Raw genomic sequence first — 15604 nt, 5'->3', positions numbered from 1 at the left:
CCTCAGGAAGTGGGCAGCTTTCCACCTTCCTCTTCCATTGATTTTGGGGTGTGAGAAACCAGCTCCTGGAATGTACCCACGGAGTCCAACCACCTCAACGAAACAGGACAGTGTATCCTGAATCCACCCAAAACACACCTTTCCGTGGGTAATTATGAGGCCACCTCACACACCCTTCTGCCTCGCTCTCTGACTACTTCTGACTCATTTGAATGTTTTTCTGATGTGTGTGATACAAAATGACACTAAGGGAGATCATGCCTTAGGTTTCTGGAATACTTGGTATTTTTTAGTTGATTTACCTTTAAGCAAACTGCTCCTCTGCTGTGAGAAGTACATTTAATAGATTAGGGCGGGGCAGGAAAATGAGGGTTAAAACAAAGTGCCTTCAAGGAGAAAGGCTGCTCTGCACATTCCTGTAAGATTTCTCCTAACTGTGGACAGAGACGTGTCTCCAAAGATGACATTCCCTTTGGAGAAGTATCCCTATGTTAAGAAGTGTAGCACAGGTGCGTGTCCATTACTGTCCCGGCTTGCTGAGAGGTTTAGGGTCAGTTCTGTTTGATCCCATGGTACTATTTGCCCGGGTACTACTTTATGAAGACCCTCTAGGTGACCAGCATATTGCTCTTGGGGTTTTCAAGTGGCCCAGGCTGTTGGAAGGGGGCTTCCCACCTGGTATGGGTGGGGCAGAGAGGTGCACAAAATCCTGGGGCACAGGTGGTTGTCTTTGGACCTCGCTAATCACTGCGCCTGCAGCCCACAGGCAATCCTCACCCTTGGAGAACAGATTCCTCACCGAGGGCTTTGGGACAGGTGGGAGTGTGCAGGGGTGTGCGCTCATGGGCTCTGTTCCCGTGGGGCACGGCTATTTCTCTTTCTGTCCTTGAGGTCCTTCCTCTCTCCCCCACCCCCCAGCCTCTGGAATCTTTAGTCTGGGGGACAGAGCTCACTTTGCAATTATGCAGTTATGCATCCGGCTCTTTCTGTGCTACACCTGCACCGGAGACTTTTGAAGTTAAACACAAATTTGCCTCCTTTATTCTCCAGTTCAAGAGTGACTGACATCCTGCCCCTAAAGCAGTGGATGACTCATATCTAGTTTTCTGGGCTGGGAGGAAGATCCCCGGGGTGCAAGTGAAGAAAATCAGAAAGCACAGAGTTGGAAGGGTTGTGAAGGTTTGGGGGTAGGCGAGAACATAGAATTAATTCTTTAAAACATTATCCCACTCCACATGGATTAGGCGTTGCGCCCATCATGTGAGGCTTGTTACTGTGGAGTTGTGTGTTCTTGTTCACGTGGTTTCTTGCAGGGCTGCAGGACAGACATATGGAACTGGCATGGAGGAGAAAGTTGGAAATGGAGCTGGACTTGGGTTGGTCCAGCACAATTTGGGCTGAGCTATGATGCCCTGCTGCAGTGTTTACTGAGGAACCTAGATCTTGGGAAATGTACTGATATCAGGCCTTTTATTCTTTTGTCTTTTGAAGATCATCATGCCAGACCGCACCTCCAGCAATGAAGGTATGTTTTTCCCTTGAAGCGATGTCCTTGTCAATCAAGCTGAGAGAAGGGAAAAAATAAGCCAATACCTTCCTATTCTCCCTGGGGTTGGTGGAGCCTAGATTCTGAGGATAAGCATGAGTGGAGCCCTCCTGTTTGGGGAGCTAGGGACTTTTGCTATGGGAGATAGGAATGAGAGAGTATACCAGACACTGTCTGTGCCCCCCACCCCCCACCCGCAAAATGCTTCTTACTGACTCTCTGCCTGGGGCTCTCTCCAGCTCAGAAGCACACCTTTGCACAAGGCAGCCAGAAATACCAGGGAGTTAACACCCCCAGGAGAGGGTTCTCGGTCAGTGATGGTTTGGAGCAAGTGGGTGAATCCACCCAGTTTTTCAATTCTCAGGGAAGATGATTCGGAGGCATGTTCTATACCAGTGCTGTCCAATAGGCCTGTGATGTGAGTCACATGTGTAATTTTACATTTTCTAGTAATCATATTTTAAAAAGTAAAATGAAGAATGGGAAATGAATTTTAACAACAGATTTTGTTTAGCCCCATATACCTAAAATATTATCATGACAACATGTCATCAATATAAAAATTATCAATGAGATATTTTATTTTACTTTTTTTGTACTAAGTGTTAGAAATCCGACATGTGTCTTACATTTAGGGCGTATCTCCTTTCTGAGCAGCCCCATTTCAGATGCTCAGCAGCCACATATAGCTGATGGTTACCATATTGGCCAGGGAAGTTCCGTATTGTCTCTCAAAGGTTCCCCACGGGATTGAGCCCCAGTTGCCCACCGTGGTAAACTTATCTATGCATTCGATGTAGCCTTCCTGCCTGAACTGCTTCTCTACTCTCTTACTGGTGCTTCCGGGGATTACCTGCCAAATGAACTACTTGCTCAGATCTTCACCTCTGAGTCAGCTTCTGGGGAACACAACCTAAGACATGATGGATCTAAGCCTGCAAGCTCTTAAGGGGTAGTCACCTCTCATGTTAGTTATTCTCAACTTTGGACTCTCCTTCTGTTATTTTTACGTGGAGGAAATACATGCTAAAAGTTACAGCAAGGTGTGTTCTTGGCTGTGACAACCTAGGGGAGGGGTCTGTCTATTCTCAAGCCTGAATAGCAAAGGACAGAGCAGTGTCCCCTCCCCTGAGGCCAAAATGCTGGTAGCAGTAGCAGTGCCATGGAGACAGCTGTGCCCAGCAGATGAGGCAATTTCCTGAGGGACACTAGCAGCCATGTGGCTGAGTGACAAGGAGGCTGAGGCAGGAGAACACAAGGGACCCACTTGGTTTCCCACAAGATGGGCCCAGGGGCCCTCAGACGAGCCAGAGGACAGTCTCCAGACACCAAACCAGAAGCAGGGTGTACAAGCTACCACAATTGTACATTGAAAAAAATTTTTAACTTTATAGGCATGGGTGGTAAATTAAGGACACCTGGATAGCATGCAAATTAAGTCTCAATCTGCTGTTTCAGCCAACATGACTTCAGAGAATCCTCCATCTGTGAGCAATGAAGAAAAACGATGGCCGGTTTAGATGCAAGTTGACTCGGGCACTGTTCATGTGACTTACAATGTTCTCAAAACAACACATAATGCCTAAAACACCTCTATCAGGATGTGGGGCAAAAATGAGAGAGCAATTCTGTGTGAGTGAGCACTAAAATATGGCGAGAAGAAACCTGACCCCAAAATATCCATACATATTAATACCGTCTTTCATTGTGTACTTATTTAATGAAAATGGGAAATTCCTTTGTGCTTATTTGTACTCTGTCTTCAATTCTCGTAGGCAAAGTGGGACAGTCCTTTAAGAGAGAACCTAGCGACGTATTCCCAGGCACATCCCCACCAAATGAAGGTCAGTCTATTTCAACTTCCATGAGCCACACCTAATACACGAACAAAATAGCATACAGAAGACCAGTCTAACCTCGCAGCTTTATTTCCTTACCTCACAAAATCATGCGCCTCCGTGACCTTTTCTAAAAATTGTTTTTAAAATAAGAACATTTCACTTTGCCTTCCACAACACACTCTCCTGAAGGTCCTCTCCACGGTCACCAGTGACCTCCTGTCCTAAAACCAGGGGCCCTCTCTCTGTTCTCATTCGACTTGAATTTTCTGCAGCATCCAACATATTGAACCACCTTTGCTTTGTTCCTTCCATTTCAACAAATACCTATCAGTGCCCATGATAAACCAAGCACCGTGACGAGCCCCTTGGGTACGTCAGGAAACGGGACGCAGACCTCTGCCTTTATGGAACCTGCGTTGGAGCAGGGGCACGTCACGAGCCACAAGCCTCAGGAAACGGGAGTGCATTGGAAGCTGGAGGCCGAACTGCCCTTTCTGAGGAGCGAGCAAAGGACTGGGGCTTTGGAAGCTGGAGAGTCAGAGTCAGCGGCTTGCAGACCACAGAAGGCTATCGGGGAACAAAGCATCTCCAGTCAGTACATGCCTAAGCGTCACAAGATGTCAAGTGTAACTGGGATTTTTATGGAAAACAGAGTTGGGGTGTTGTGTCACATGTGAGTCTGGCAAGTATCGTTGATTCTCTCAAACCCACACCCTCTGTCTCTCAGTACTGCCACCACTCCATGAGTTCAGGATGTCCGCCTTTAAGCTACCCTCCCTCCTGAGCTCCGGTTTTATTCTTCTCTTACCCGCCCCCCACGCAAAACAGCCCCAGAGATGTTTCCCTAAAATAAAACTCAAATCCTCTCCCTGCCTGTTTCCTAAAATAGGGCTCCTGAAATTGGTAATGTGCCTACAAAAGATCCCCTGGCAACATATACCCCGAGAGACACAGGTTCCTTCCTCAATAGAATCACACCTAGAAAAGGCCCAATAAAATCATTTTTCCCTTGAAACAAGGGCAAAGTTGCTATTCCAGTGTTTTTTTAATATAGTTTATTGATTTTTTACAGAGAGGAAGGGAGAGGGATAGAGAGTTAGAAACATCGATGAGAGAGAAACATCGATCAGCTGCCTCCTGCACACTTCCTACTGGGGATATGCCTGCAACCAAGGTACATGGCCTTGACCAGAATCGAACCTGGGACCCTTGAGTCCACAGGCCGATGTCCTATCCAGGGGTGGGCAAACTTTTTGACTCGAGGGCCACAATGGGTTCTTAAACTGGACTGGAGGGCCGGAACAAAAGCATGGATGGAGTGTTTGTGTGAACTAATATAAATTCAAAGTAAAGGAGCGGAGGGGAGAGCAAGAGAACCGGATAGGACAGCCGGATCCGGTCCGCAGGCCGTAGTTTGCCCACGGCTGTATCCACTGAGCCAAACTGGTCAGGGCACTATTCCAGTTGTTAAAAGGTGGATGCACTTTTTGCTACGATTGTAACTACGTGTAACACAGCAAAGATTCTATGAAACTGTGGGTGGTTGGTAGAGCTAAACTAATTTTGACCACAATCCAGATCATCAAAAGTGGTTGGTTTGGGGTTTTTAGAACTGGCACCAAGCAGTTTAAAGCACGTGATGCTAGCTCAACGCAGTGCACAATGCCCAACCAGAAACACAGAATCAACTACTATTCCTCAGCAATGGGGCTTTCTCTCTGCTCTGAAGGTAAGTAAACAGGGTGTGGGTGCTGCCCAGAGGGAACCAGCATCTCAGGGCGGCCTGGGGACTGTTCCCACAAGGCAGCATAGTTGAGGGGAGAAAGTGCATTGTGTCCAAGGAAAATCAAGGTCATGATCAAGATGAAGGTGCTGACAAGCATGGCTCTGAAGGATGAGATAATAAAGGCAGTAAGTCTCAAGAATAATAAAAGTGATCATTGCTAATATTTACTGCCGGTGTGGCATATGCAGGAAGCTAAGCACTTTACATGCATTCAATCAGTCTATGAGATAAGATGTTGCTCTTTCTGATCCTTTATATGTTAGTATTATCCAATAGTCTACCTTTACTCCTCTTCACATATTTAAAGCTTTTTTCCTGGGTGGATGAGAAACCTGGGGCACAGAGCAGTTAGGACACTTGCCTGAACTTGAACAGTAAGTGTCAAGGACTAACTTAAGTCCAAGTGAAAACCAGAGAGTGAGGTGTGAGTCAGAGATCACAAAGATGGAGCATAGGCAAGGGATGGGTTGGGGCAAGTGGGTCACTCATCTTGCATAACTGAAACTTTATTCCTGTCAAGTAGCTTTTCTGTAGTTGGTCAGTCATTCAACATGTACTTATTGTACATGAAATGTCTTACTCCACTCAGGCTGCTATAACGAACTAGAGGCCCGGTGCATGAAATTCGTGCACGGGGGGTGGAGGGGATGTGTCCCTCGGCCCAGCCTGCACCCTCTCCAATCTGGGACCCCTTGAGGGATGTCTGACTATCCCCTACGTAGGATCGGGCCTAAACGGGCAGTCAGACATCCCTCTCACAATCCAGGACTGCTGGCTCCCAACTGCTCACCTGCCTGCCTTCCTGATTGCCCCTAACCGCTTCTGCCTGCCAGCCTGATCACCACCTAACCACTCCCCTGCCAGCCTGATTGATGCCTATCTGCTCCCCTGCCAGCCTGGTCACCCCTAACTGCCCTCCCCTGCAGGCCTGGTCACCCCTAACTGCCCTCCCCTGCAGGCCTGGTCACCCCCAACTGCTCTCCCCTGCAGGCCTGGTCCCCCCCCCCCCACCTGCTCTCCCCTGCAGGCCTGGGTCCCCCCCAGCTGCCCTTCCCTGTAGGCCCGGTCGCCCCCAACTTCCCTCCTCTGCCGGCCTGGTCACCCCTAAATGCCCTTTCCTGCAGGCTTGATCGCCCCCAACTGCCTTCCCTTGTAGGCCTGGTCCCTCCCAAATGCCCTCCCCTGCTGGCCTGATCACCCACAACTGCCCTCTCTTGCAGACCTGGTCCTTCCCAACTTCCCTCCCCTGCTGGCCATCTTGTGGTGGCCATCTTGTGTCCACATGGGGGCAGCCATCTTGTGTGTTGGAGTGATGGTAAATTTGCATATTATCCTTTTATTAGATAGGATTAGATAGGATAGAAGCCTGGTGCATGGGTGGGGGCCAGCTGGTTTGCCCTGAAGGGTGTCCCAGATCAGAGTGGGGGTTCCCTTGGGGTGTGGGGCAGCCTGGGCGAGGGGCCTGTGGTGGTTTTCAGGCTGGCCACACCCCCCAGCGACCCAAGCGGAGGCCCTGGGATCTGGGATTTATTTATCTTCTATAATTGAAACTTTGTAGCCTTGAGCAGAGCCAAGCCTCCTGCTCGCTTCATGGCTACAGCCATTTTTGTTGGGATTTATTTATCTTTTATAATTGAAATTTTGTAGCCTTGAGCGGAGGCCTAGGCAGGCCAGGGCAGGAAGAAAGCTTGGCTTCCTCCATTGCTGGGGAAACCCAAGCCTCCTGCTCTCTCCGTGGCCGCAGCCATCTTGGTTGGGTTAATTTGCATACTCGCTCCTGATTGGCTGGTGGGCATGGCTTGTGGGTGTAGTGGAGGTACGGTCAATTTGCATATTACTCTTTTATTAGATAGGATTACCACAAACGGGTGGCTTATAAACAACAGAATTTTATTGCTCACAGTTCTAGAAGCTGTATAAGTTTACGATCAGGTGCCAGCCTGGTCTGGATCTGGTGAGGGCCCTCCTCCACGTGGCAGACTGCTGGCTGCGGTATAAATTCACATGGTAGAAAAAGGGCACCCATCCTATTCATGAGGGCTTTGTCCTCTTGACCTAATCACCTCCCAAAGGCCCCACCTCCTAATCCCATCACATCGAGTGTTAAGATTTTATCAAATGAATTTTGAGGAGACATAATCATTCCCTTTGTAACACCTACTATATGCGAGACACTCTTAGGAGCACCACTGGAAAAGCAGGTAAAATGCTGGCCTTACGAATGTTACAGTCTAACGAAATAATAATAGGTTAAAAATTAAACAATAAAAATGGTAGCTCTGATATGCCCCATGATCATTGCCAGCTCTTTTCAAGGCAAAACCCCAGTGGAGCTTGGATGAGGAAAATCAGGATAAAGATAAGGAGAGAAACAACAACTTCCTATCCTGCAGGCCAAACCCCTCCCCCTGGCTGGCAGAGATCCTCAAGATACAAGGAGCTCTGGCAGTATGAACATGGTTTTCCAAAGTCTTAAGGTTGTGGCCACTATCACAATCACTTAGGCCAACTACCTCATCCTGTGGTTTTTTAATCCCCTTCTATGACTTCTTTGTAGAAAAAGTTGTCTGGGCTATGCTTGAATACCTTGCAGGAAAGGAAATGTTTTCATTCTCAATAAAACCCACTTTGGGAGAAACCAAGATGGCGGCATAGGTAAACACCTGAACTGCTGCCTCACACAACAATTTCAAAACTACAACTAAAAGACAAAACAGACATCATCCAGAACCACAGGAAGGCTGGCTGAGTGGAAATTCTACAACTAGAAGGAAAGAGAAAAGCACACTGAGACTCATAGGAGGTGCGGAAATAAAGTACAGAGGTACGGAGGCGCGCGTGCAGAGAGGTATGGCAACTGAATACGCGGCTGGCTTTCTCAATCGGGAGGGAGACAAAAGCTCCCGACTGCTCTGAACTCCAGTTCCCAGCAAGACTCTGGAGACCCAGACTCATACGGGGAGAAACTGGACAGTCTGGAAGCAGGTGAAACTCGAGGGCGGCTTTCTCTCAGAGGTGCTTGCAGTGATTACTGTGGGACACTGAGACCCAGGGGCCTCTTAGGGCAGGGCTGACGGGAAGCCATTGCTGTTTGCTCTGCCCTTAGACTCACCCAATCCAAGCTGAGTGCAGAGGCTTTTGCATGTGAATGGCCTGGTCCTTTAAATTCTAAACTTACCTAACAAACTGCAGCTGAGTCAGTGAAACCCAGAACATCCAAAAGAAGGCCCAAGGCCCCACAGCAGCTTTCATTGCTTCAAGCTGGGCCTCATCTGGGCACCTCCAAACCCAAACAAAGAAGAGGAATCTGCAGATCTCTCCATAGTTCCTGCTGGGTGGCCTCAGGCAGAGGCTAATTTAGCACCTCCTTGGAGATCCAAGAGCCAGTGTACCCAGGGGTCAGAGTAGGACCATCCAGATTACAACTCCTCAGATCCATAAGAGACACACTCAGGGGGCAGACTCAGTGATCACCAAAGCCCCACTGAAGCAAGTCTTGCCTCATAAGGGTGTCTCTAGCAGAGAAGTTCTCCCAGCATAGACACAGCTGATCCTCACAGCCAATTGGCCTGGAGGTCAATTCCTCCCAGTGATACCAACAACAATCAAGGCTTAACTACAGCAAGACGGTGCACACGGCCCACAAAGGGGTGCACCAAGAATGTCCACCTCAGGTAACTGGGGAGGCTGAGCCACTAGGCCCTATAGGACACCTAGCACACAAAGCCACTCTATCAACTCAGGGAAGCAGCCAAAATGTGGAGACAAAGAAACAGGTCACAAATGAAAGAAATAGAGGAAAGCAAATGACTGAATATAGAGTTCAAAACCATGGTTATAAGGTTTATCAAGAATTTTTTAGAAAAGGCCAATAAATTTAGCGAGACCCTTGAGGATATGAAAAAGGACCAACTAGAAATTAAGCATACACTGACTGAAATAAAAAAATAATATACAGAGATCCAACAGCAGATTAGAGGATCGCAAGAATCAAATCAAAGATTTGAAATACAAAGAAGCAAAAAACACTCAACCGGAAAAGCAAAAAGAAAAAAGAATCCAAAAATATGAAGATAGTGTAAGGAGCCTCTGGGACAACTTCAAGCATACCAACATCCAAATTGTGGGGGTGCCAGAAGAAGAGAGAGAGCAAGATACTGAAAACCTATTTGAAGAAATAGTGACAGAAAACTTCCCCCACCTGGTGAAAGAAATAGACTTATAAGTCCAGGAAGCACACAGAACCCCAAACAAAAGGAATCCAAAGAGGACCACACCAAGACACATCATAATTAAAATGCCAAGAGCAAAAGACAAAGAGAGAATATTAAAAGCAGCAAGAGAAAAACAGTTAGTTACCTACAAGGGAGCACCCATATGATTTCTAGCTGATTTCTCAACAGAAACTATGCAGGCCAGATGGGAATGGCAAGAAATATTCAAAGTGATGAATAGCAAGAACCTACAACCAAAATTACTCTACCCAGCAAAGCTATCATTCAGAATTGAAGGGCAGATAAAGAGCTTCACAGATAAGAAAAAGCTAAAGGAGTTCATCAACACCAAACCAGAATTATATGAAATGCTGAAAGGTATTCTTTAAGAAGAGGAAGAAGAAGAAAAAAGGTAAAGATAAAAATTAAGAACAACAAATACATATCTGTCAACAAGTGAATCTAAAAACCAAGTGAATAAAAAAATCTGATGAACAGAATAAACTGGTGAATATAATAGAATCAGGGGCATAGAAAGGGAGTGGACTGACAATTCTCGGGGGGAAAGGGGTGTGGGGTGTGCGAAGAGACTGCACAAAAATCATACACCTATGGATGAGGACAGTGCGGGGCGGGGGGGGGGGGGTAAGGGCAGAGGGTGGGGTGAGAACTGGGTGGAGGGGAGCTATGGGGGAAAAAAGAGGAACAATTGTAATAATCTGAACAATAAAGATTTTTTTAAAAAATAAAATAAAATAAAAATAAAATACATGATGTGCTGTGGAAAGGGCAGAGCAGAATTAATTAAATTTTATTATCAAGCCCAGAAAAAAATATAAATAAATAAATAAATAAGTAAATAAATATCAAGTGAATAAATAATCTGAAGAACAGAATAAACTGGTGAATATAATAGAATCAGGGGCATAGAAAGGGAGTGGACTGACAATTCTCAGGGGGAAAGGGGTGTAGGGGGTGCGGGAAGAGACTGGACAAAAATCATATACCTATGGATGAGGACAGTGTGGTGGGGTGGGGGTAAGGGCAGAGGGTGGGGTGGGAACCAGGTGGAGGGAAGCTATGGGGGGAAAAAAGAGGAACAATTGTAATAATCTGAACAATAAAGATTTATTTTTTAAAAAAAAAAACCACTCCGGAGAAGTTCAGTTTGGGTTTGGTTTGGTTTGGTTTACCTTATACTGATCCCCGTTAGAGTTCATCTTGACCCTCAGTCTGTCACGAAAAGTATTTTATGTTCTCAGTTTTGGGTTATCCATAAACTAATTATACAAGTACCTTCTGGATTATGGATTTTCAAACAATGCTCTATCAAGCACTGAGTATTGTGTGGAAGGGCTGAGAGTGGTGGGACTGGGTGGGTGGGTAGGTAGGTGGGTGAGAGAGGAAGTGTCTAAGGGCCCAGCAGGCAGGGCCTTCCACTCTCTTCTTAATGGTCCCTAGAGCAGCTCCATCTTTATCTGTTTTATCTTTTAAGCTTCCATGGAGGATTTCATAGGAAGAAAAAATTGCAGTTAAAAAAATTTTTTTTAATTCTAGCTCCAGATATTCATCCCATAAAGTCATTAGCATACATGTTGAATCAAATAGAATTAAAAGCAGGGCAATAATGCACATTTCCTTGCATGTTGACAGCAGTTACTAGTATCTTGGGTGCAGGTGGAAAACTATGAACCAACCTCGCTGTTCCACGAGGACCCCCAAGGGTTATGAAATGTCTCCCTTGAAACTGTCAGAGTGTGTTTGTCTGTGTTTTACCATTTTGTTGGTGTCAATAGTTCTCAGCCCTGTGATTCTAATGATCTCAGTAGAATGAACTGGGAAGTTTTCAAAAGTACCATTTCACCTCAAAAGGTTAAATATAGAGTTACCATGTGACCCAGCAATTCCACTCCTAGATATATCCCTAGGAGAAATGAAAATATATATCCAAACAATAACTTATACACAAATGTTCATAATAACAGCATTATTCTTAGTAGCTAAAAAGTGGAAATAATCCAAATGTTCAACAGTTTATGAGTCTATATATATAAAAGGCTAAGTGACTGTCTGACCAGCCAACTGGCTGGTAGGTATGACATGCACTGACCACCGGGGCAGACGCTCAATGCAGGAGCTGCCGAGCTGCAGTGACTTGGCAGCGGAGGTTCTCAGGTGATGCACCCTGGAACCAGAAAGGAGGGAGCCCAATTCCTCATGGGGACACACAATTCCATCAGGCTGCAGAACCCCACCTGCCCCTCTTGGAGGGACCCTGCTCACTCCACAGATGCCCTTCGAGCCGCAGTGCCAGCCCAGGTGCAGCTGGCCAAGGAGAGATGGTGGGAGGTTGGCTCCAGGGCATGTCTGGCCCATCTCACCCAGTCCCGCCCTGCCAGCCAACTTCTAATTAATTTCCTTTCAATGTTCACAAATCCATGCACCAGGTCATTAGTGTATAAATAAAATGTAGTATATCCATACGGGGGAATATTATTCAGCCATAAAAAGGAATAAAGTACTAATTCCTGCTGCAACCTGGAAACATGCTAGTGAAAGAAGTCAGGCACAAAAGGTCATATGTCATTCCTTTTATATTAAACTAGAGTCCTGATGCACGAAATTAGTGCATGGGTAGGGTCCCTAGGCTTGGCCGGTGATCAGGGCTGATCTGTGGGGCAACTGGCGGGGCAATTGGAGGGCCCCCCGTTGGCACCCACCTTGGCTGGCCTGGGGCGTGTGGGCTGGGAGCAGTTCCTGCACTGAGCGTCTGCCCCCTGATGGTCAGTGCTCATCATAGCAACCAGTCATTCCACCAGTCATTCCACTGTTAGGTCAATTTGCATATTAGGCCTTTATTATATAGGATGTCCAGAACTGGCAAGTCTTTACAGACAGAAAGTGAATGAATGGTTGCCTAGGGATAGGAAGGATGGAAGAAGTAAAGGTGAAGGCTAAACAGTACAGGTTTTTTTTTAGCAGTGACAAAATACTCTAAAATTGATTGTGGTGCTACTGGCACAATTCTGTATGTATACTAAAAACCATTGAATTGTACACTTTAAATAGGTGGAATGTATGGTATGTGAATTATATCTCAATAAAACTGTTAGAAAACAACTCTACCAATGCTCAGGCTTCCAGGGATTTTTAAAAATTAGTCTGCAGTGGGACTTGGACATCAGCAGCCAAGTGATCTAATAAGGAGCCCAGTCTGAGAACCACTGATTCTAACCATGGGGAGAGAAATGACTGATCTTGAAGGAAGCCTTGCTGCCTCTCAATCCTCACCCTTCCTAGACAGGCAATCATGGGCTACTCCTTTGACATGCCTTCCCAGAATTATGCCTTTGATGGAGCACAACGTGGAATTTGGGAATACCACCTCCTCCCTCCTTGTGCAACTGTATTATTTAGCCATTCTTGGTTTTCAGTCCCACCTCTTACTATTGTCCACAATGCCTGATGGATCTTCAGTAAGAGCAGGCATTCTCCTTGCAAGGTTCCTTCTATACCCTGCGGTGCCATCTGACAGAACCGAGAACCTCTGAACTCGTGGGGAGCTGTTTGGTTACCAGAGGACAGTCCTTACTATAGGCTAAGAAGTCCTCTTACTATGTTCCTGAGCTTCGGCTTCTGCTTAGTTATGTTGATGCTACTTTTTTGGAGTCTTGCTCCATCATTTGCATCTCTAGGCCTGGAGCAGGGGGTCCACCCTTGGCCTCCCCCTTCTTGGCAGGATGCTCTTATAAAGCTACAATTCAGGGTCCATCAAGAGCCTGAGAGCTCCTTTCCTGCAATTTTGGGGTGTTCTCTTTCGCATTTAGGGAGTTGGAAAGTTCCATGATACATTTTCTGGCTTTGCTTTTTCCTACATCAAGGACAGAGAACAGACCTGAAAGCATTATACCTCTTGCTTTGCCCCAGGGAATGTTCAAAATCCTAACTCCTCTGAGTTACTATTCCCTGAAGCAGTTAGCTCAGTCTACTGCTAGTAATGAAGAACACTGGCCTTGCCATCAGACACAGGTGGGTTGGAATCCCGATTCTGCTGCTTGGTAGGGGAGTGGCTTTTGGTAAACTGTGTTTTCTAAGTCTCGGGTTTCTCATCTGTGAAGTGAGGAATGAAGCCCACTTGGAAGGAGTGTTATAGGGGTTACATTGCAGCAGTAGATGTAATGTGCTTGGCTCTCAGTGGCTTTGAAATAAATTGCTAGGGATTATTTCTTCCCAGGCAGTTGTAAGACTGGGAGATCTAGACCCTCCTTCAAGTTTTCCCTCCTGGTATATGGGATATTGCCTCCCCTCAATTATATTCAAAGTACCTTATCCCATAAACATGCAAGCTTCTTTCTATCTAATACCAAATTCCTGTCCCCATTCTCCAGTCTTCTAGAGGGAAGGGAGAGGGAATGGTCCCTTCTCTCAGGGTCCCTCATCAGCCCCAACAATGTCCTAGTCTTAGGGTGCACTTGCAAATGTCCTCAGAGCATTTGCTAAGGTCAACGTTCACCACCCCACACCCTCCTGGGAGCCACTCCTGGGGGCAGGACCATCTTGAGTCTTCACAAAGTCCCTGAACTGAAATGTCTGAATTCCACCACATATCATCTTGCCATTAAAACCCAGGAGTGTCTGTCTCAGATCTGGCCACTTTTTTCCTCCAACTATTTACAGGAAATTTATCACACAATCACTGCTCAATACAGCACCTGGTATCTGGCAGGAAGTTTTGCAATAAACCCTTAAATAGCAGTTAAAGTTCCACCTATTAAAATCCTCTGGTCCAGTTTAAACACCCCTCTTCCATGTTGTCTTATCAGTCAGAAATGGTTCCCTTTTCCCTTCTTCTGCACTCTTATAATTGCTGTTTTCATTGACAGCTTATTCGTTGTTCCTAGGTCTTACCGTTAATAATTGGCAAGTCTAGAATCCAACGGTACTGAGTTAAACGGCCTTTTCCCAAAATGCATATCTACTGGACCTCAGAATGTGACCTTATTTGAAAATAGTGTTTTTAATCAGGTTAAGATAAAGTTATACTGTATGAGCATGGCCCCTAAATCCAATAACTAGTGCCCTTGGAAGCAGAGATACAGGAGGAAACCAGGAAAGAAGGCCATGCAAAGATGGAGGCCAAGGTTGGAACTAGGCTGCCACAGTCGAGGAATACCAAGGGTTGCTGGCAACCCACAGAAGCTAGGAAGAGACAAGAAAATTCTTCCCTAGAGCCTTTGTAGGGAGCATGGCCCCACCAATATTGGACTTCCAGCCTCCAGAACTGCTAGAGAATAACTTTCTGTTGGTTCATGCTGACCCAGTTTGTGGTAATTTGTTACAGCAGCCCTAGGAAACTATTGTACCAGCCTCAGTCTACCAAGTGCCAAACATCCTCATTCTTAATCACTATGATATGCTGTCTTATGTTTGCAGCACTGCCGGGGTTCTTTTCCCAGCCTTACAAAGGGTTCAGCATTCTGGAGAAAAGGGCTGCATGTAGATGATTAAAGAGTCCAGAGATGAAAGATAATTTTGAAAGGCATTGGGAGTCAGAGGAGCTTCAGCTAAAGGAACTGAAGATTCTACTTGTCTAAGGACCCTGTGCTATTTATTTAACACAATTTGTCCTAAGGCAAGGTGGAGATATACACTTTAAAGGGTAGGGTTCAAAAGCATTGTCAGTTTGGGGAATAGCCTACAGCTATTCAGGTGTTTGGCCAACAGGAGGCAATACAATGTCCTGAGCTGTCTGGCAGTTAACAATCCTATTCAGGTTTGGGGGAAGTGCCGTTTAGCCATTCCAACAGGTAAACTACATATGACTCAACCCTTGTTGAGCTCCCCAAGCTTCACCAACCTTTTGGTGAAACTCTTGTAATTATTACATGCTCGAATTGGTTCCCGGCACAGCACCTAAGCTATGTCCTTCACAGTATCTTAATCAGATGCCTTGTATTTCGCAGTAGGAGATAAATGATTCACCTAGAAGTTGGGGGGTGGGGGGAAGGAGAGGAATGTGAGAAGGTAGAATTATTGTAAGATAGAGTATGGGCAAGGCTATTTTCTTGAAAATATGCCCAACCTCCATTATAGTCTGATTCTGTGATTTAGCAAAGAAGCAGAAATGAGTTTGCTTATGAAGGAAGATAGTTCACTAGGAAAAAAGCAGAAACTATAATGCCAGCCATGGACTAGCTCTGTGATAGGTACATGACAT

At 46.0% G+C, this 15604-nt stretch overlaps 1 protein-coding gene across 2 annotated transcripts in view; it reads left to right on the top strand.

Annotated features, from left to right (window-relative positions):
• Positions 1–4416, top strand: part of DDAH1 (dimethylarginine dimethylaminohydrolase 1) — a 183171-nt gene extending 178755 nt beyond the window's left edge. Inside the window, exons 7-9 of one of the 2 annotated variants that reach the window (XM_080657291.1) lie at positions 1492–1525; positions 3322–3390; positions 3719–4416. In XM_080657291.1, coding sequence (XP_080513417.1) covers positions 1492–1525; positions 3322–3390; positions 3719–3744 — 129 coding nt within the window. In that variant the 3' untranslated portion in view covers positions 3745–4416. Of the gene's footprint in view, positions 1–1491; positions 1526–3004; positions 3289–3321; positions 3391–3718 lie in introns of those variants that run through there. The other variant, XM_080657289.1, reaches the window with a different exon arrangement.
• The last annotated feature ends 11188 nt before the right edge of the window (positions 4417–15604 follow it).

This window comes from Plecotus auritus (assembly GCF_963455305.1).
Source record: "Plecotus auritus genome assembly, chromosome: 2".
NCBI classification, from domain to species: Eukaryota; Metazoa; Chordata; class Mammalia; order Chiroptera; family Vespertilionidae; genus Plecotus; species Plecotus auritus.
The sequence above is the reverse complement of the archived record's forward strand: the minus strand, read 5'-3'. Positions and strand labels throughout refer to the sequence as shown.